The sequence below is a fragment of the Miscanthus floridulus genome, chromosome 19 (assembly GCF_019320115.1).
Source record: "Miscanthus floridulus cultivar M001 chromosome 19, ASM1932011v1, whole genome shotgun sequence".
In the NCBI taxonomy this organism is placed as follows: Eukaryota; Viridiplantae; Streptophyta; class Magnoliopsida; order Poales; family Poaceae; genus Miscanthus; species Miscanthus floridulus.
This window is the reverse complement of record NC_089598.1, coordinates 36,581,857-36,602,125: the sequence shown is the minus strand read 5'-3', so window position 1 is coordinate 36,602,125 and position 20,269 is coordinate 36,581,857. Positions and strand designations below refer to the sequence as shown.

The 20,269-nt window shown below is 43.2% G+C and overlaps 2 protein-coding genes across 4 annotated transcripts; both read left to right on the top strand.

Moving 5' to 3' along the window:
- Positions 1–904: 904 nt before the first annotated feature.
- LOC136528653 (putative DNA glycosylase At3g47830) lies at positions 905–6,224 on the top strand. Of its 3 annotated transcripts, none has more exons than XM_066521613.1 (5): positions 905–1,325; positions 1,442–1,642; positions 4,370–4,426; positions 4,526–4,773; positions 5,671–6,224. In XM_066521613.1, exons 1-4 carry the CDS (start codon positions 987–989, stop codon positions 4,769–4,771), a joined length of 843 nt encoding a protein of 280 aa, XP_066377710.1. In that variant the 5' UTR covers positions 905–986; the 3' UTR covers positions 4,772–4,773; positions 5,671–6,224. The 3 variants fall into 3 exon arrangements, with proteins under 3 accessions (XP_066377710.1, XP_066377709.1, XP_066377711.1); XM_066521612.1 differs by having other exon boundaries at positions 5,419–6,224; XM_066521614.1 differs by lacking the exon at positions 4,370–4,426 and having other exon boundaries at positions 5,419–6,224.
- A 634-nt stretch (positions 6,225–6,858) lies between these two features.
- On the top strand, positions 6,859–12,644 carry LOC136527965 (chaperone protein dnaJ 16-like). Its single transcript, XM_066520837.1, has 11 exons — positions 6,859–7,326; positions 7,642–7,765; positions 7,837–7,919; positions 8,015–8,126; positions 8,200–8,304; positions 9,998–10,048; positions 10,908–10,994; positions 11,082–11,190; positions 11,269–11,417; positions 11,667–11,720; positions 11,849–12,644. Exons 1-11 carry the CDS (start codon positions 7,154–7,156, stop codon positions 12,128–12,130), a joined length of 1,329 nt encoding a protein of 442 aa, XP_066376934.1. The 5' UTR covers positions 6,859–7,153; the 3' UTR covers positions 12,131–12,644.
- The last annotated feature ends 7,625 nt before the right edge of the window (positions 12,645–20,269 follow it).

The window sequence follows — 20,269 nt, the reverse complement described above, 5'->3', positions numbered from 1 at the left end:
CTTGAAACTTTTCAAATTACCTCTTAGCTTTGGTTTGGAGTGATTTTTTAGTTAAAAAATTTGGTAAATATTTGATTCTATACATTTTTAAAAATTTCAAAAAACAAATCTAAATAAAATATTTATATCTTATAAAAATATCTCTAGACATTTAAAAAAATATATTTATCTCTAGAAAAATGAAAAAAAAATATTTACAAAATATGGAAAATTCCCAAAACATCCTAATCGATGTATAAATGTGTTTAACATTATAGCAATAAAACATAATAATCAACCAACACAAATGTATAACATGAATGCATTCAACATTAATGCATGTTGCACTCATGCTAGTTGTATCTCATATATTTGTTGTGCAAATTTTTTAAAATATGTTTATGCATAAATTAGAATGTTTTAGAATTTTCTAGATTTTTTATATTTTTTCTATTTTTCTAGTGCTAAATTATTTTTTGAAGCAGCAGCAACAACAACAACAAAGCCTTTAAGTCCTAAACAAGTTGGGGTAGACTAGAGTTGAAACCCATCAAAAGCAAAAATCATTTTTTTTTGAAGCGTTAGAGATAATTTCATGAGCTCTAAATATTTTATTTCAAATTAGCGTATCCAAATCCATCTCGAATTTTTATTTTAGATTTTAAAAATTTATAGGCATCTTTTATGATTTTAAAACTTTACCAAGTATTTATCAATCTTTTAACTAAAAAAACAAGATCACCTCTAAAACCGCACCAGACCAGGGCAGAAAGATAACCTGAACCGTTGAGTTTAGGGATAAGATATCCGGTTTTAGAGTTTGATGAGGAGGAAAATACGACAAATCGACAATAGTAAAACGTTCTAGCGTCTTGTTTGTTCTCTATTGGGCCCAAAACCTATTTCTTCGAGAATGGCCTAGGATTCCATCACAAAAGCACAGGCCTCACATTTCCCCTGCCGCGTCGCCGTCGCCGGCCGGCAGCCGCCGCACCCATCTTTCTACGATGCCTAGGAAGCCCAAGCGGAAGGCTCCGGCCTCACCGGCGAGGCACGACACTTCGCCGGAGCCCTACCCTTGTCACTCTTCCCCCTCCTCGGCACAATGCCTGGCAGTCCGCGACGCCCTCCTCGTGTTCCACGGGTTCCCCGAGGAGTTTGCGCCCTTCCGCCGCCTCCGCCTCCGCCTCGGTGGCCGCTCGCCTAACCGTGACCCTCGGCCTCAGCCTTTGTCTCCCACAGTGCTTGACGGCCTCGTCATCACCCTCCTCTCTCAGAACACTACCGATGCCATCTCGCGCCGCGCCTTCGCCTCCCTCAAGGCCGCTTTCCCCTCCTGGGACCAGGTGAGCTACTAGCATGGAGTCAATGCCTGCGCACCAGTGCCTTCCAGAAGCTTCTACAAACTCCCGGGGTCTAAACTCACTCCCTTCCTTCTATTCCTATTTGTTTCGTTCTGGAGGTGGTGGATGAGGAGGGGAAGAGGCTGGAGGACGCCATCCTGTGCGGCGGCCTGGCGGCGACGAAGGCTGCCAGGATACGGGCCATGCTGAGGGACGTGAGGGAGCGGAGGGGCAAGATTTGCCTCGAGTACCTGCGGGAGCTGTCGGTGGATGAGGTGAAGAAGGAGCTCTCGCGGTTCAAAGGGATTGGACCAAAGACCGTGAGTTCGATTTCCTCCTTGTCCTCTTTCAGCGATGAAGTGATTTTCTGTTCAGGTTGTTGGAGTTCTGCAACTGTCGATGCATGCCATGGATGGACCACGGTGAAGTAAGGCATTGCTTTTGATTTGTTGTCAAAAAAAGGAGGGCTGGGTGAGAGGTTGTTCAGCCTTGAAATTTGAATGAACGACAGTTTGATGAGAGGCACCATATGGCCATTTAAGGGCAAGGCGGGGTTTTTGTTGAGCTTTTCTCTGTGCATTTACCTTAACTAGATTTTTTGTTTGTGAGGACTGCAAATGTGCATAGGAGTTCTGATGCCATGTTTAACAAGTTCCCATTTTTTGTATATGATTGAAATGTGTGCAAATGTGCTTAAAGGAAGAAGTAAGTCTTTCATAAAAAAGAACAAGCCGTGCTTCTTGATGGAAGCGGTTTATGTTTAGACTGGTTTCACTCAAATATTGATGTGGCTGGTGGTGATCACCGACAACCACTTTCGTCTTGCAATGAATGCCCAACAGAAACAGGTGACCAAAACCTTGTTGCTGAGGGTGTAGCTTGTCCTAGGTCCTTAAGTTGGAGTACATTTTTTTTTTGGGAACTGTTTGTTCTTAACTAACATTAACTACAACAACTGCTGGAGTTGTCAGTGTCATCCTTTGGAGGTATTGCTCCATCAGTCCATTGTTAACAAGAGGTTGTTTTAGTTTGAGCAAAGTGCACCAGCGGTCCCTAAACTTGTACCGTTGTGTTATCCCGGTCCCTAAACTCGCAAATCGATCGTTTAGGTCTTCAAACTCGTTCATCTGTGTCATCTCGGTCCCTAAACTTGTTCGGCTGTGTCATCCCGGTCCCTAAACTTGCAAATTACCCGTTTAGATCCTCAAACTTGTTCAGTTGTGTCATCCCGGTCCCTAAACTTGGTTTTGAGTCTCATCTGGGTCAAAACAGGGCGATCTAAAAACTTTATATCAAAAAATAATTCATAACTTTTTCATATGAACTCGAATGAAGACAAACTTTATATCAAAATTGTAGCCCTCGACGTGATCTACGACTTTGTAGTTGAAAAGTTTTTGAATTAAAATTGTTTAGGGTCCCAAAATATTATTGTATGTTTATAGATTTTGAAATTTAAAATTTAAAATTATCAAACAATCTTGGATATTGATATGGTCTATATGAAAGTTATAGTTCTCAATACGATCTACAACTTTGTAGTTGAAAAGTTTTTTGTTTGAAGTCATTTAGTGTCCCAAAATTTAATTTTAAATTTCAAATTTCAAAATCTATAAACATACAATAATATTTTGGGACCCTAAACAGTTTTAATTCAAAAACTTTTCAACTACAAAGTCGTAGATCGCGTCGAGGGCTTCAATTTTGATATAAAGTTTGTCTTCATTCGAGTTCATATGAAAAAACTATGAATTATTTTTTGATATAAAGTTTTTAAATCACCCTGTTTTGACCCAGATAAGACTCAAAACCAAGTTTAGGGACCGGGATGACACAACTGAACAAGTTTGAGGACCTAAACGGGTGATTTGCAAGTTTAGGGACCGGGATGACACAACCGAACAAGTGTAGGGACCGAGATGACACAGATGAACAAGTTTGAGGACCTAAACGGTCGATTTGCGAGTTTAGGGACCGAGATGACACAACGGTACAAGTTTAGGGACCGCTGGTGCGCTTTACTCTTTTAGTTTGCACAACAATCGTTAGCTGGTGAGTCATGCGAGGCATGTGGTAGTGATGAAAGGGAAATGCAGGATGTTCCCGTTAGGCTGCTTTTCTTTTCCGGCCTGTTTGCTAGTTGGTTTCTGGGCTGATAAGCCCGGCTGGTGCTGGTTTGTTGTGAGAGTAAAACACTGTTGGCTGCCTGATAAGCCCTGGTTGAAACCAACAAGCGAACAGGCTGTTCATCTTCTTTTTGGGTGTATGCAGCTAGAGTTTCATGTTTCCAGTGAAAGCTGCAAATATGCATTGGGGTACCACCTCTTCTTGTTATTGAAATGCTTGCTGGCAAAAAATAGTAAATTTCTTGTTTCAAGACAAGGGACACTAATCTTATGCCATGATGGAAACAAACCATGTCTTTATTGGTTGAGCACCTATTCGTCGGCCTGGTGGTTGCCACCAACAATCAATTTTGTCTTGCAATGAATGGCTAGCAAAAGAGGTGAGTGAGAGTTATTCGCTAGTGACGTATAACTTAATCTAGGTTTCTTTATGAGATACGATAAAAAAAGGCGTATCCAGTGCAGAGAGCTCCCGCTCTATGCGGGGTCTGGGGAAGGGTGTCAGTGGCAAGCCTTACCCTCACCTGTGCAATGCGAGGAGACCGCGATTCGAACCCGGGACCTTCCGGTCACAGGCGGTAAGACTCTACCGCTTGCACCAGGCCCGCCCTTCCTTTATGAGATACGATGTTATTTCAATTTTTTATTCTTAATTATTTTAGTTACAACAGTGAACAGTCACTGGAGATTGCCAGTTTCAGTGTATTAGAGTTTAGTGGCTGATATTGAGGGAACTTGATATCCTTATTCAAAGCAATGAAAATGGTCTATTCACACACATGTATCATCTACAATCTGGTTATGTTGTTTAATTAGTCGTTTAATGCTTCGTTTTTAGTTGGATGACTTGCTGTCGTTGTAGGCTGCTGGAGTAAGCAAGCACATATTGATGCCTTATTTAATATATGAATCTTACAACAGGTGGCATGTGTGCTAATGTTCTATCTACAGAAGGATGATTTTCCAGTGGATACTCATGTACTCAAATATTCATTTGTCGTTGTCACATAGAATCTAGACACTAACTCAATGCGCATCATGTATTTTTAACAACAAATAATTTTTTTGGGCAAATAGGTGCTCCGCATTACAAAGGCTATGGGTTGGGTTCCTGCAACAGCTAGCAGGGAGAAGGCCTACATTCATCTAAATAATAAGATTCCTGATGATCTGAAGTTTGATTTGAATTGTCTTTTTGTAACTCATGGGAAGCTTTGTCATTCATGTACCAAAAAGGTGGGAAGTGATAAAAGCAAGAGTTCCAATGCTGCCTGTCCTCTAGCAGGTTACTGTTGTATTGGAGAAAAGCTTCAGAAACAGTGAAGGTTTGTGACTAACAAACTTGCTCCACCGATGAAACATTTTGAAAACTTTATATCTCAAGTCAAATATTGACGGTGGTACTGTGAGCTGATTTTCATGGTCCATTCACTTGTATACTCTGCTTGCTTTTCTTACAAAACTGAACACGTCCTGGTTGTTCAACATTGATATTTTGTAAGTGTAACACTTCTAATGCACTACTGAACTTATGGAGGTAGACTAATATAGGCATGAGCTTTGGTATGGAATAGGTTAACTCAATACTAGCTTTTTGAAAGGGATAACTCAATACTAGCATATTGTTCAGTAATGGTAGTCCCAAATTATGCATTCTAAAAGGACTTTGATGAAAAGGAACGGAGCTTTTTACAATGTGGACTTTAGCTTTTGCCTAATGCTTCATTTGATGAGTTTTTCTTAAGTCATGTGGTTTGACTTTGTTGAGTTATCAGTGTTTGGGAAGTATGGTCTATTTTTTTTCTATTGTAGACATTGTAGAAGGAAAATTATATATCCTTTGCTTTAGCTGTTTTCTTATGCTGAAACTTGTCATTTGTGGCAAATGCACCCATGACAATTTGAAAGTTCATACCTAATTATTGTGACAATGTAGTGAACCAGTCCTGACATGTTCTGTTGCTGTTTAGGCACCATTAATGGCTATTGTTGTTTTGAGAAGAGGTTCACGAACCTCCCCACAGTACTTACTGATAAAGCAATTTATGTGGCATGGCGCTTTTATATGCCATTATTCAGTTTAAGGAGAAACAGAATGCATGGTTTCACCCTGTCACATTGGTGACAGATTGGAGAAAACAATGAAGAGTGCCAACTAACCAATTGTATGCACATGGTCCCCTCAACTTTCTAATGCACGCGATCTCTTGTGACCCAATCAGATGGCTTGTGATTTCCAGAGCAGGCAGCAGCTGAGAGCGTTCAAAAGGCTCTGCTCTGTTTGATTCGGCAAATGCTCTATCACAATCGGTGCAAACTTAGCTGAATGCTACCGCCCCACTTGATTGAAAAGGACGTCTGCACTTGAGTTCAACTGTGTAAACCTGGGAGCTTTGGATCATTGGATGTAGAAGATGTGGACCCTTGATGCGCATTTGTTGCATAATGCTTTGGACTGAAGCAGACCAATGTACCATACCATGCTGCATGCTGCCGTGTGATCTGGGTGGCCGGCGGCTTGCTTCATGCTCACATGAAGTTTAACTACCGGCACCATGGGTCGCAGTTGCTAGTTTGGTTGGGTTGTAATGAAATGGACTCTCACAGGTTAAACCTGGGAGCCTTCTGTTACTGGGAGCATCTGGTGTGAGAGTCTTTATCACTTTTTGACCTTTCTCTGAGAAGTAACCATTGCTTTGTATTTTGGGGTGCATCTTTAGACACTCATGAACCATGATCAACAGATATCATCTTTGCTTCGAGTATTGAACATAGCATCAACAGTAAAAAGAAAAGAAAAGAACCGAAGAAAGTGCTGTTAGATCACATGTGAGATGGTATTTTTATAGTGCTATATATACTTGCAATTCTGAATCTTCAGAATGTCTGAGGAATAAAAGTAAATGACACAACCACACGAGGTGGTGCGTTACTCTGACTTTTCTTTTCGTTTTCTTTTGGAGGGGGTCTTTTCTTTTTGTTTGCTCCTGTCTGTTTCTCAAGAATCGTGAAATGCAGGTCAGGTGCAATGCAACCGGGCAAGTGCTGACAACGGCAAGTGATAAACAAAGAACTGCAACTGCAATATCCTTTTCCTTGATTGCTTATACAGAATTACACTCCACGTAAACAAAAAGATCATAGGGTAGTGTGCGATCGCAACTTGGTGGTGGCCCACTTGCTAAATCCAAGTACTCCGAGTCCACTTGTCATCATCCACCAGCTCCGAGCCCGCATCCTACGGCTAGGGTTTAACCTCCGAGCCCGCTCAGCGGATCCGGGCCGTCCTTCGTCCCCGGCGGCGGAGCTCACTAGTACCAGGCCCAGCGCGGCGGTGCCTGCCACCAACGGCCACTGCGCCGCGGGACCCGCCACGAGGTACACCTAATATGCCACCTCCCCCACCGCACCTCCCTCACCCGGCCGTCCTCTTCAATCTAGCCGGCCACCTCACCTCGAGTGGCTGGCCTCCCGTACCTCGGACTCAACGACTAGTTGAGCGCTCGCGATGGCCGCCACGGCTCCGTCCGGGCGAGGGAAGGAGGTTCATGACTCCATGAGGTTGCTGTAGGCTCCGTTGCAGAGTCCGTGATTTTGGACGCCCCACCGCGGCGAGATCCGAGTGTGCGTTGGCTGTTGTGCCGTGAGTTTCGGTTTCGGTGGCGGGTTGCTTCAGCTTGCTGAGAAGTAGGACGAGGGGTGGCCATGGCGGGGTCGAGGTTCGGGTCGTTCAAGTCGGAGAAGGGCGACTCCGCCTCCGCGGCGGCTGGGGCGGCGGGTGGAGCGGCGCAGAGGAGGGACCCGTACGAGGTGCTCGGGGTGGGCCGCACCGCCACCGACCAGGAGATCAAGAGTGCGTTCCGACGCATGGCGCTCAAGTAAGGCCGCCACCTCTCCGCTCAGATTCAACCTCCTCCGCACCTGTGCTGCTTTTGTTGTTGTTTTCCTCGCCCCGTGATGATTTTGGTGTTCAAATTTTGTGCCAAAACAGGCACAGTTTTGGCGAATTCTGTCGCGTATGTTGCGTGTGCACTTTTTTAGTGAGGTTTCCAGTTATGTTTGAGCACTTTTGGTTTCCCCTACCTCTTTGTGACTTGCGAACCATTTTTGTCTGAACATTGATTGGGCTGGTAGCAGTAGCCTGGTTTAGGATATCACTCATTTTGGTGTTTCCTTCTGGTGAATTGCGGCAGGTACCATCCGGACAAGAATGGTGATGACCCTATTGCATCAGACAAGTTCCAGGAAGTCACATTCTCCTACAACATCCTGTCAGATCCAGATAAGAGGCGGCAGTACGATACGTCAGGATTTGATGTAATTGACACAGATAATTGGTGTATTATGCTCCTTACTTTAATATTTTATGACACTTGCATTTTCTTCAGGCAATCGAATCCGATAGTCAGGAATTGGAGCTGGACCTATCGAGTCTCAATACTGTAAACACGGTGTTTGCAGCTCTTTTTAGGTAAAGTTTGTAAATGATGCAGTATTTCTTCAATTCTTTGCTAGTTTGCATTGTGCTGTTGTGTGACGCTCTTTGTGCGTGCACAATACATGCAGTAAGCTTGGTGTGCCAATTAAAACAACTGTTTCAGCAACAGTTTTGGAGGAGGCATTGAATGGGTCGGTTATGGTTTCTCAACTCCAGCTAGGAAACTCAGTGCAGAGAAAGGTTGGCAGCAGCTGTCCGCAATGTTCCTTTTTCCTTTTTAATAAGTAAATGCTTAATTGTCGCATGTGGCCAGGTGGAAAAGCAATTGGCCCATTTCTATTCTGTGGACATAACTGAAAAACAAGCTAAAATGGGGCTAGTTTGTCGTGTTCACTCAAACGATAAGAGCAAATTCAAGGTTTGTAACCTTTTTTTTTCATTTATCTGCACTATTTAAGTACATTTCATGTGGTCCTGGTGTTCTAGTATTCTTTATCTACCTTTTCTAGTATTTATCTTTATTATTAATTCTGTACCTTGTAATTTTTTTGTCCTCTGTTTGGTTAAATTTGAAGGGCGGGCCTGGTGCAAGTGGTAGAGTCTTACCGCCTGTGACCGGAAGGTCCCGGGTTCAAGTCGCGGTCTCCTCGCATTGCACAGGCGAGGGTAAGGCTTGCCACTGACACCCTTCCCCAGGCCCCGCACAGAGCGGGAGCTCTCTGCGCTGGGTACGCCCTTTGGTTAAATTTGAATGTTTCACATTTGTGAATTGTAATACTAACAGACTAGCTTCCGGTCCCACACAGATTCCAGCTACATACTACATTTGTATGTTTATGTCTAAAATGGAGTTGTATATATCATCAAATACTAGGTCAATAACTTATTCTATATTCAAAATAAAAGGCATCTTAATTTCTTGTAGCAAGTGGTTAAAATGGTTTGGATTTTTCATGGTTTCAAAGACAACCAGGCGTCCAGCAGTCCAGGCGAGTCCGCTTAGACGCCTAGGCAACGCCTTTGAAACAGGGGGGTTTTCAATGGCATGCTGGCATAGAGAGGCTGGGTTGGATGTTCTGGTTTACCCTGTAAAACCGTGTTTAAAATGAAATGCATGGCTTGCATTGGATTATGTTTGGAATCTATATCTACATAGATAACATATCTATGTGTCTCAGCAGATCTCAGTGGTACTAATATAGTAGGGGAACAAGAAACATTGGGAAGTTATTTCATTAATTGAGAGAATCTGAACCTTCTAGTTATTTAACTAATACAACCAGATTGCCAATCAAAAGTAGTGGCATTAGGGTTTTATAGCTAATGCAACTGTATTTCCAAATCTATCCGCATGACTTTGCAGGCTATTTGGTTGTTTTCAGTTAACTTTATGCTAGTTTTCAAGATTTAGCTCCTTAGCAAGCTTTCTTGTAGTTGTCAGCAACTTGTACTGGTTTGTAACTTTGTATAAAGTCAGCATTTTCCTAGGCAATTGAATTTTCTTTCACAAAAGTGCAATGATTACAAGTCGTCCGATTAATCTCGATTAATCGTCCTAATCGGTCCCCGGTGACCGATTAGGGGTACCGTCGACTTGTACAAGTCACCCGATTTTCGTCCTAGTCGGTCCCATGGCGACTAGGTTTGACTAGATGACTTGTAAACATTGCAAAAGTGTGAGCGTAGCTAATGGTACCATGAATGAACTTGAGAAAGTTCCTATGTTATTCTCCTATATCATAGTTTTATGATTCTACTTTTATTATTTACAAACATATTTTCTTTAAGCCGAGTTTCTTTTATATAATATGATGTGACTGCTCATAAATTTACGGCTTGTCTTGGACATCAAAGTTATCGATATTAAAATTCAGCTACTGTACTTGAGTTTAGAAGTCTTTTATGACAAATCTACTGATATTATTTCTATGACAATTCTAAATACTCCATGTATGCAAGTGGTTAAAGCATTAAAGGTTTGACTGTACTAATACAATCATACTAAAGCAACCATTTCGAATGGATGCATTATTGAACACACACATGATTTGTTCCCTCAATTCTTTTTTCCCTTGTCCCTATGTTTCATAGATTTCTTCTTTCAATTTCAGTTGCTTTATTTTGAGCTTGAAGAAAATGGTGGGCTTAGTCTTGCACTACAGGTATGTGCACTGGGTTCTTCTTTTCTTTTGTTTCTGACATGTTACTAGCAGAAAATAAAAAAAATATGTTAGTACCTTATTTTTGCAGCTGTAGGAATCGAATCATACTTAATTTCTTTTAATAATACACTAAGAAATATAACACCACTATTTATACATACTGTGAGTAAAATGAGTTTGTGATAACCGATTTGAGGACCGACAGCTAGGCATTGAGGATCCAACAACCGATGCTTATCGTGCCCCAAACGCAGCGATACCAAGTTTGGGCAACATGCACCAGACAGCCATCATATGCATTCCCAGCCACCACCATCGTGGGCTCGTGGCCTCCCTCATCCCTCTGGCCAAAATCCATTGCCAAAGACCTTGACACCACCCCCTCTGTGCCCATTGTGATCAAAAATTTTATGTGATTTGCGCTTGATTAGGAAGGGGGAGGAGAGGAATTTAGGATTCAAGGCTTTGTGCACAGGGAGGTTGCGACTTGCGAGAGAGTTCTGTTGGATGAGAGTCTGGCTGAGGAAATATGAAGAAGAATGTAGATAAAGGGTACTGACACTATTGTCTTTGCATGTCAAAGATTTCCTTTTTATTTTCGAAATTATTATTTTTACTTAATTTGACGGGATGACAGAGCAGTGGTGAAAATGAAGGGTTGAGGTTGGTTTCCCCGGCAATTTTGCAATTCATGCTTCTATAATGGCAATTTCGAGTTCAAGGCATGAAATTGTGTCAGATATGCAATTTGCCCAATATGTTTCCACAGTGATGATCTGTCATTCAAAACATGACAAATGTTTTTTTTAAGATCATGTTGTGCCTATTATGGATTCATCTAGTGTGTGATCTATTGCAGGAAGACAGTGTGAAGGTTGGGAAAGTTACTGCTGCAGGGATGTATTTCCTTGGTTTTCCTGTGTACCGTTTTGAACAAAATAACCTGGTGAGTTTAGAAGATCAGTTGGGGCCTTTTGTTGTCCAAATAATTCTTTTGTGGATCTACCCCTTTATAAGCTCTAACAACATTCAGGCAGCTGCTGCAAAGGATTCTGATGGTGCATTCTTTAAAAGATTGGATAGCTTTCAGCCATGTGACATACATGAACTGAAACCTGGAACCCACTTCTTTGCTGTCTATGGTATATTGCTTTTGTATTGTTGCAAAGTTAGTTAATTAAGGTACGATGGAACTTCTTAAACCCTATTACCTTCCTCAGGTGACAATTTCTTTAAGAGCGCAAGTTATACTATAAAGGTTGTATGTGGTGAATCTTTTCCTGCCGAAAAGGAGATGCTACGAAATGTGGAGGCAAAGATACTCACAAAACGAGCTGAACTTTCCAAATTTGAGTCAGAGTATAGGGAGGTATGTTCTTAAGTTGTCTTCTACTCCCTCCGTTCCAAATTATAAGACGTTTTGGCTTTTCTAGATTCATAACTTTTGCTATGCACCTAGATATATGTTATGTCTAGATACATAAAAAATGCTATGAATCTAGAAATGCCAAAACGTCTTATAATTTGGGACAGAGAAAGTATTGTTTTACCCCCATCAGATTCTTTCTTTGTATTTGCGGTGATGAAGGAAATCATTCTCAAACACTGGGATTTTCAGGTTTTGGCAAAGTTCACTGAAATGACCAGCAAATACACACAAGAAATGCAAGCGGTATTATCTATTTTTCTAGTGTAGTTATTTTTTCACTTTCTTGGGACTATAAAGCTTTGTTTTCATTATGCTAGCAGTAATCATTTTCCACTTCCAACAACATTCCAACTCCTTATGGCCCTTTTTAGATTGATGATCTTCTAAAGGAAAGGAATGAGATCCATGCTTCCTATACCAACAATCCATCTCTAAAACGGAGTTCCAGCAGGAATAAAGGCAAGTCACCTTCGAAAGTGGCCAAAACCGATACAGAAAAACATCCTCAGAAGGAAAAGAAAGTGAAGGATCACTGCATGGAGGGATATGGAAGTGACAGTGATAACTCAAGTGAAAAGAAATCAAAAGAGCGGTTCCCAAGGAAGAAATGGTTGAACATTCCATTCAAACTTGACAGGAGAAAGACAGGCTGAGCAATGTATTATATGTTCCGCTGCTATTCTATTTTTTATGCATAATCCTCAGCTGAACTCACCTTTCTTCTCTTTTTGATGTTTTTATAGAAAGTCCCTCTCGGCCCAACACTAGATTGATATACAGAGCATTTTCACTGTGGCCTCTCAAACCAAGCCCTCGCCCACTGTTACCACTTTTCTTTGTTGTACCCGAATTATTTCATGTAAAGATCACATGTGAGCATAAGAATTGAAACGTGAGTCGTTTTAGCTTATATTTTGTGAAGCCTGTGCTGGCAAGTGGCCGTTCTTGGCATTGGATCAAACTGGGGGTGCTCTGCTTCCGATTCCCTGGTGCATGGGCATGAGATCTAGAGGATATATCTGATGCCCATGTATGGCATGTAAATTTGTATATGCTGCGAATCGTAGTACAGCTATATATTTGTGTTCTAAGAATCTTGAGTGTCTTTTTACTGATGCTGTAAATATTCCACTAATGATGTAAATACAAAATTCCATTTTCCTCGCACTAGGATCCGTGTGCTAAATTCTAAGAATCTGAGTTTTTTTTTCACTGGCTTCTGTGAATTCTTTCTTTTTCTTTTTTACTGTTGCACGGTAACTGGTCCTATGTAGCTAAGCTGCATTTTGTGTGAAACTCAGTTGCCAAATGCCGCCTTCACTGATGCCATAATGTTCCCTTTACCAGTACTCCTTTGCCTTTCAAAAGACGTCACGAGATGAGGATTTGAACTTTTTTTTGAACAGAGTTTTAACTTTGAATATAGAGCTTGCCGGTATCCTGCATCAGTTATGCAAAGAGTGGAGTGTGTAGCCATAAATGTGATGGGTTATAATTGCGTATAAGGTTATTGTTGTTATAAAACATATAGACTTTATCGTAGAAGCAAAGAAGGAAAAATTCTGATCCTAGCCCGTTTGTGTGTCAGCTCTTATCAAACTTTTAGACCTTGACAGGACTATATAAACGTGGAAGTTCTATGGTATAATCACCAATATTTAGAGGAGTAAAAAATAGTCCCCTTATCTAGCGCAGAGGGAAAGAGAGTTGCATTCCTTTCGTCAATTCCCCTTAATAATCATGTACAATCATTGCACCGCATCGCCACAAATCAAGAAACAATTCCTGTCCACACAAGACGCCACAATTTCAATTCCATCCTCCAGAACACAAGAACCAAATGCTGATGGAGAAATATTGTTGTATTCACCAATATTTAGAAGAGTAAAAAAATAGTCTCCTTATCTAGCACAGAGGGAAAAGGAGTTGCTTTCCTTCCTGTCAATTCCCCTTAATAATCATGAACAATGATTGCACTGCATCGCCACAAATCAAGAAACAATTTCTGTCCACACACGACGGCACAATTTCGATTCCATCCTCGGGAAACAAGAACCAAATGCTGATGGAGAAATATGGAGCAAATAAACAGGAACGATTTTACTGAGGCGGATGTCCATGTCAGCCGCACCGAAACATATAAACATAATTCATGGTATCTGGCAAACATGTTGTCAGGTTCATAAACCCGGGGTCCCCAATAGATCTATTTCCCTACAAAACCCGGCCCAGCAGACGGCGCAACGACAGCACGCGCCTGGGCCGGCCCAAATACATAATGACAGGCCAAGACAACGATCCGGTCCCCGACCGGAAGGCCTGGCCGCGGTGGGACCGCAATCTGACTCCGACCCCCTTTCTCCGACCGAGGATACACCGGACCTCTGCTCGCTGCTCTTTCCCGACCGATACGGTCAGGGCCGACTGGGAACGACTGACCGGGGACGCCCGCTCGGTGTGGGCCAGGGGAGCAGGCGGAGCAGATAAGGTAAGGCGCTCAAGTCAACCGCAATACCGAGAACCGTACCCTGTCATGCCCTACGCACTTACAGGACGGTGCCATCGGGGCATGTCAGGCGAACACGGTAGAGCCTGCCAGACGCGTCAGAGCATAAAACAGTATTGTGGGCGCCGTCGTTTGCCGTACCAGGCGAACATGGTAGAGTCTGTCAGATGCGTCTGAACATAAACAGTGTTATGGACGCCGACGACCATCCCGTACCCAATGGTGTGGGTAAGAAGTGCCTAGCGCACGTATACACTCTCTCTTTTTCTCTGACTTGTAAGGACATCCCCTTCAACTATAAAAGGATGAGCCCTCTCCTAAAAGACCCTCCGAAGACTGGACAACGACAGCTCAACAACTCCAGAGCCCGACAGGTACACAGTCTACATGCTCTCAAGAGCTGATAAGCTCGGACACCCATAGCATACGCTCCGATACTTAGCACACGTTTGAGCATCCGTCACTCTCGGCCACTCGGTTTAGAGTTCGACCGGGCCTCTAACACCCTCCTTCTCATTCTTCACTCAGCAAACTTCGAGCACCTGGGCTCAGGAATAAAGTTACCGGTCAACTGAAACTGGACGTAGGACATGTTGCCTGAACCAGTATAAATCCTATGTTATTGAGTGCTAGGCCACATCCGATCACAACGCACGACAAAACTACAAATATTTACTTGTTGACCACATTTCGCACCGACACATGTCCTATCAGCTCAGCTCAGTGGGTCTTTGAATCTCGTGAGCTAACAATTAGCCCTCGATTTTGGATGCAAAATAAGAGAACTAAATATGAGCTAATTATAAGCTAATAAAAGATAATGGGCTTTAATGTTTAATTAACCCATTATCACAAGATGTGCTAACTTCTATCCTGAGATTCAAACACCCCTTATATCTTTGTTATGCAGGTTCAGATATACACTGGCAGGAATGCTGGACACATTGGCATGTCTGTTGCCTGCTATAGATTTTTCAAGAGCATTTTATTGGATCAGGGCACTATTGGGATCATGAATGACGAGAACAACAACAACAACAACAAAGCCTTTAAGTCCCAAACAAGTTGGGGTAGGCTAGAGTTGAAACCCAACAGAAGCAATCAAGGTTCAGGCACGTGAATAGCTGTCTTCCAAGCACTCCTATCTAAGGCTAAGTCTTTGGGTATATTCCATCCTTTCAAGTCTCCTTTTATTGCCTCTACCCAAGTCAACTTCAGTCTTCCTCTGCCTCTCTTCACGTTACTATCCTGACTTAGGATTCCACTACGCACCGGTGCATCTGGAGGTCTCCGTTGCACATGTCCAAACCATCTCAACCGGTGTTGGACAAGCTTTGTAACACCCCGGTGTTATGCCTACATTTAGGCACTGCAAATCACGCATATCATGCATCATCAAGCATCCAAATCATACATGCTTAATCATGTGAATAACAAGTGAAACACTGCTTCGAAACATCTGAAACATGTTGTGAAACCTGAATGTTGCATGCCTTTGTTAGAATTGTTTTGCCCTGATTTTGTTTGCTAGGTTAGTAGAACTTGTTTGGTTATGATTGTAAATCATCTAGAATTGTTTATCACAATTTTTGGAGCAAGGTTTGTATTTGAATTATTGTCAAATTTTGCTTTAAAAATAATTCTCCAAACATTAGGGTTTCAAGTCAAAATTTACTTTAATTTTATAATTCAAAATCTATAATGAATTGGACGTTGGTATTAAAATCAAAGTTGTAGAGGATAAAATTTTGAGCAACTTTTATTTTTGGCCCAAAGTTTGAAACTGCTTTGATTTAGTCCAAAAATTCGTTTGAATGAAAAAGGAATTCAAATTAATTTGAAAAATCTTGTTTTTACCTTCGTGGGCCTTGCGCCTCGTTTTCGGCCCAGCCGCACCGGCGGCCCGGCCTGCCTTCGCGCCGCGCCTTGCTCCCGCAGCCGCTTCGCCGGCCCAGGCCCACGCCGCGCCTGCCGCTCGCCCGCACTCGCGCGCCCGTCGCTGCGCCACGCCGCGACCGCGGCAGAGAAATTCCGCCGCGTGGCGACCACTGCGCCGGCGTCGCCCGCCGCGCGGCAGCCGCGGCCTGACACCGCGCCCACGCGCCCGCCTTCACCTGCTGGTGCCCGCGCGCTCGCTCACTCCCGCCCGCGTTTCCTCTCCTCCCCTCCAGAGCCGAGAGCTCGAGCTCTGCCGCTCGCCGCGCCCGCAGCTCCGCCGGCGTCGAGCTCCCGCACCACCAGCGCCATTCCCCGATTGCTCGGGCCCACAACTCCGCCTCGCCTTCCCTCGACTCACGCTCGCGCTTGCGCCGCCTTTCGAGCCCAGGGTGAGCTTCCCCGCGCCTCGCCACCGACGGCCATGGCGCCGCCGTGCTCGGCCGCCGTGGGACTCCCCCTTCCTCCCCTTCTCCACCCTGCTTAGCTGCCTGCTCGCATTCACCAATGCCTCGCGAACCTCCTGCGCTCGCTTGCTTGCGCTGCCGTGGCCAGAGATGGCCGCCGGCCGCTGGCCGAGCCACGCCGCCGCGCCAGCGCGCGCGCCGGCGGGGCACTCTGCCTCAGCCAGCCAGGCCGAGCCAGGCCGTGGGCTGACGCCCTGTTGGGCCGTCTCCCCCTCCCTCGCGCTCGGGCCGCGCAGGACCGGTTGTGGCCGTGGGCCAGTTCGTTTCCACGGGCTGGCCCAGTAACGTTTAAGTGATTTGATTTCCCTTTATTCTTTATTATTTGAAATCTAAAATAGGTTTGAAAAATGTTTGGGTGATCAAACTTGCCTCCAAATTTGTTGAAACAAACTTTTCTAGGTTCCTTATCATCAGATCTACTGGGGAAAAAATTGTGCATGTCATTTTTGAAATACTCTTCTATAGGGTTTTATTTAATCATGGATATTGCTGATAACTTGAAAAATGTGTAGAAAAATCTATAGTCTTCAGAAAAATATGATTCCAAGTTTGTTAATCTTGTTATGTCATGTACTTCCTAGGAAAAATATGTTTCATGCATGTACTGTGGGAAAATTTTGAGGTGTAGTTCAAGTACCTTTAATGGCTGAGTTTTGTTATTTTTGCTAGAGAAGCAAACTTTGTATAAAACATGCATGTGATAATTTTTGTACAGTCATTATATCCTATGAAGAACCTAGGAAAAATATTAATTCTGTTGTTTGACACTTTTCATAGTACAAAGCAATTTCATGCTCATTTTTATGCTATAGCTTGTCATTTTTGTGTAGGATAGTTTACTTATCCAAATGCCATGAAATTTTTATGGTAGTTTGTTTAGGATAGTATTATGCTACTGTAATTTTCTCAGATTTTTAGGAGCATCAGAAATATATGTTGCTATTCAAACCTATTATTAATTAGGGTTTAAGCAAGTGTTGCTTTAAGTGTGATTAAGAAATTAGTAAAGCTTTGGTGTATCTTTGAAGCATTTCATAAGATATGTTGACTTAACATATTAGTAGTAGAAGAGAATGCAGTAGATGACATGTGCTTGTAGTATAGTTTCTTGGATGATGTTGACTACCTTGCATTTAAACATATCCATTGCATTCATCTCCTTCGATGCACCGTTTGCATAATCACTTACGCGCATTGCATCATACAGGATCGCAAACCGAGAACCCAGTCGTCATACCCGAGGAGCCCGAGGAGCAGCTCGAGGTGCAGCAGTAGGAAGTGCCAGAAGCCGACGAGGAGGACGTTGAGGAACTTCCGGAGTGCCCCGATCACCGCCCGAGCTCCTTCGAGAGAGGCAAGCCCCGGAGCATTTTTCTCCCGGTTTGCGATTATTTAATTAAATGCTTTACTTTAATTGATGCATTACGTTCAGGAGTTGTTTGCAACCGTTGCTGCATTATACCTTGTCTACCTTTGTTATACTATATCCTTGTTACCCTGGTATCCGCAGTCAAGTCAATGCTTAGCTGGCTTAGACCGGTAGAAGTCAGGTGATTTCCTATCACCTGCGAGCTATAGGTGGTTACCTGGATCTGCTTGGATGACTATGAAGTCATGGTATAACTAAGTGTTAAATGAAGTTGAGACCGGACGGAGACTTGCAGAGTTTTGGACTGTAGTGTTTTCCGTCTGTGTCGATTAAGGACCGACCGTTGTTGGGCCTCAAGTCATGTTGAACGCATGCCTTACATTTAGCTGGCCGGATAAAGTACCTTCCGACCGCGAAGCTGGGAGATTTTTCGGGCCGAGTAGATTGCCCACAACGCACTGTGCCGGAGCAGGTGTGGTAGGACACGGGGGCGGGATGATAAGACCAAAGTGCAGTCGGTCGGCCCTCGGGTACATGTGGTTCCTGGCAAACTCGAGATTCCTGGAAAGGTTGACTCGGTGATCAATATCTCACTTTAGCGGGTGAGTGAGGTTTGTGTAAGGAACTAAATCACCAGCTGGTTAGGAATCGATTCGAATCGCCATCGCTCCTGGATAGTGAGCACTTGACTTGAGTTACTTCATCGTAGTAAATGTTATGGAACACTTGGACAGTTATAATGAATATGACAGTATGGAAGTTGTTTAATGATCATTGGTTATCATTATCTGCTTAATCACATGTTTACTCTAGTATAGGTGCAAATCTAGTTGACAGGTTAATAATAATTAACTTGGCAATAATGCTTTTAGAAAGGTTCTTGAAATGCTAAAAATGCTTCTTTTTGCAAATGAGTCAGCTACCCTACTATAAAGCCCTTCATAATCCTTGGTGTCAATTATTTTCGGTTATGTCGGGTAAGTCTAGCTGAGTACCTTCTCGTACTCAGGGTTTTATTCCCACTTGTTGCAGATGGGCAGATGTATTACGGCTACTGTATCAACTGCCTTTATCCTGCGATGGGTGATGCTTAGGACCATGGGCATGGTCATTCCTTACGTCTCATCTGATGCTTTTGCTTGGAGATGATCATTCGCTGGCACTATATTTAAACTCCGTGTGAGTGTGTGTGGTTTGAACAAATGACTTCCGCTACTTTTATTCGAACTGGTTTGTAATAACTATGTTTAAACTCTGATGTATCTGTGATGCGAACTTTTATGTAAGTTGTGATGGTGACCGCTAAACTTATTACGATCATGGCTGGGACACGAGTTGGTTTGAAATCCTTCGTGATTTCACGGACTACCGGGTTATACGGGCTTAAGTTTGTTCAATCGTCTGCTCTGGTGGATGATTTTCTTACTTAATTTCGTATAATTGGTCGGTTCTGTCATAGCTGGTATCAGAGCATGGTTTAGCGTGTTACTATTCACAAGTGTATTTAAAACAAAAAGGCATTTGGAAAACGTGATTTTTAAACTATAAAGTGTGCCAGTGATCATATCCTTTACGCCCAGTTAAGGACTTTAGGTGGCTTAATTAAGTACTGACTTGGGGTTCTTGCATCATATTTCTCTTTCGTCGCTCATACGGCGTGCTATTGTATGAGTGCCACTTGTTTGAGTGGTAATGTATGGATCATTTGCCTCTACGCCTCGGTAAGTGTGAGTTGTGAGAGCATGATCGGATACACCGCCGATCTAGGGTGAATGCTTATATGATGCTGGAGTAATTACATGTTCTACGCATGTTTTACAAAGGTATCTCATGAATGGGTCTTCCGTCTGTTGAGGCGATGCCATCAGTAGGACGATGGTTCGGGTAGTTACTACCGTTGTACACGTATCTGGGGATTCGTGTAGAGCGTGTAGATAAAACTTTACTGCTTTTATGCATTCATTGGGAATTGGGCTGAAATGAATCTTCTGCAGGAACATAACAACGCTATCGTGTAGAACGTATTAGCTACGTATTGAGAGATCGTTGTATGCCACCGAATTCGTCGTTAGAAATTATTTATTTCCTAAGTTTGTGAGAACGTACGACACGTACATACATCATGTTACTTGTGCATTTCATTCATCTCATGCATTCCTCCCCTTATAAATTGATTATCTCATTTTGACAAAAGTTGTATCACCTAAAATATGTTTCCCCGAGGTAATAAAAGAACTTTTGCTACAGATGGCTCGCACGAAGCAGACCGCCCGTAAGTCCACCGGAGGAAGAGCACCTCGACGTCCGTTGGCCCTAAGGGAGCACCGCACCACGGACACCTTCTTGAGCGAGTTTGGCATGCCGACTTTGCTTTGGAGAGTGCTCCATGATGTGGGGTACCCAGAGGGTCAAGAGCCGGTGTACTCTTGGAACGAGAGCCAGTTAGCAGAGGATGGACTCGCGATGGTGGAGATCACGGTTCCCGCTCTCGGTGATGCTCCAGATTGGGATGGTT

What these genes read in the sequence shown, in the direction of transcription:
- LOC136528653 (XM_066521613.1), top strand. Translation starts at nt 987, where the DNA reads ATGCCTAGGAAGCCCAAGCGGAAGGCTCCGGCCTCACCGGCGAGGCAC. An exon ending in CTTTCCCCTCCTGGGACCAG is followed by an intron (nt 1,326 to 1,441) that starts GTGAGCTACTAG and finishes TTCGTTCTGGAG; the next exon opens with GTGGTGGATGAGGAGGGGAA. An exon ending in AAGGGATTGGACCAAAGACC is followed by an intron (nt 1,643 to 4,369) that starts GTGAGTTCGATT and finishes ATCTTACAACAG; the next exon opens with GTGGCATGTGTGCTAATGTT.
- LOC136527965 (XM_066520837.1), top strand. Translation starts at nt 7,154, where the DNA reads ATGGCGGGGTCGAGGTTCGGGTCGTTCAAGTCGGAGAAGGGCGACTCC. An exon ending in ACGATAAGAGCAAATTCAAG is followed by an intron (nt 8,305 to 9,997) that starts GTTTGTAACCTT and finishes TTTCAATTTCAG; the next exon opens with TTGCTTTATTTTGAGCTTGA. An exon ending in GGCTTAGTCTTGCACTACAG is followed by an intron (nt 10,049 to 10,907) that starts GTATGTGCACTG and finishes GATCTATTGCAG; the next exon opens with GAAGACAGTGTGAAGGTTGG.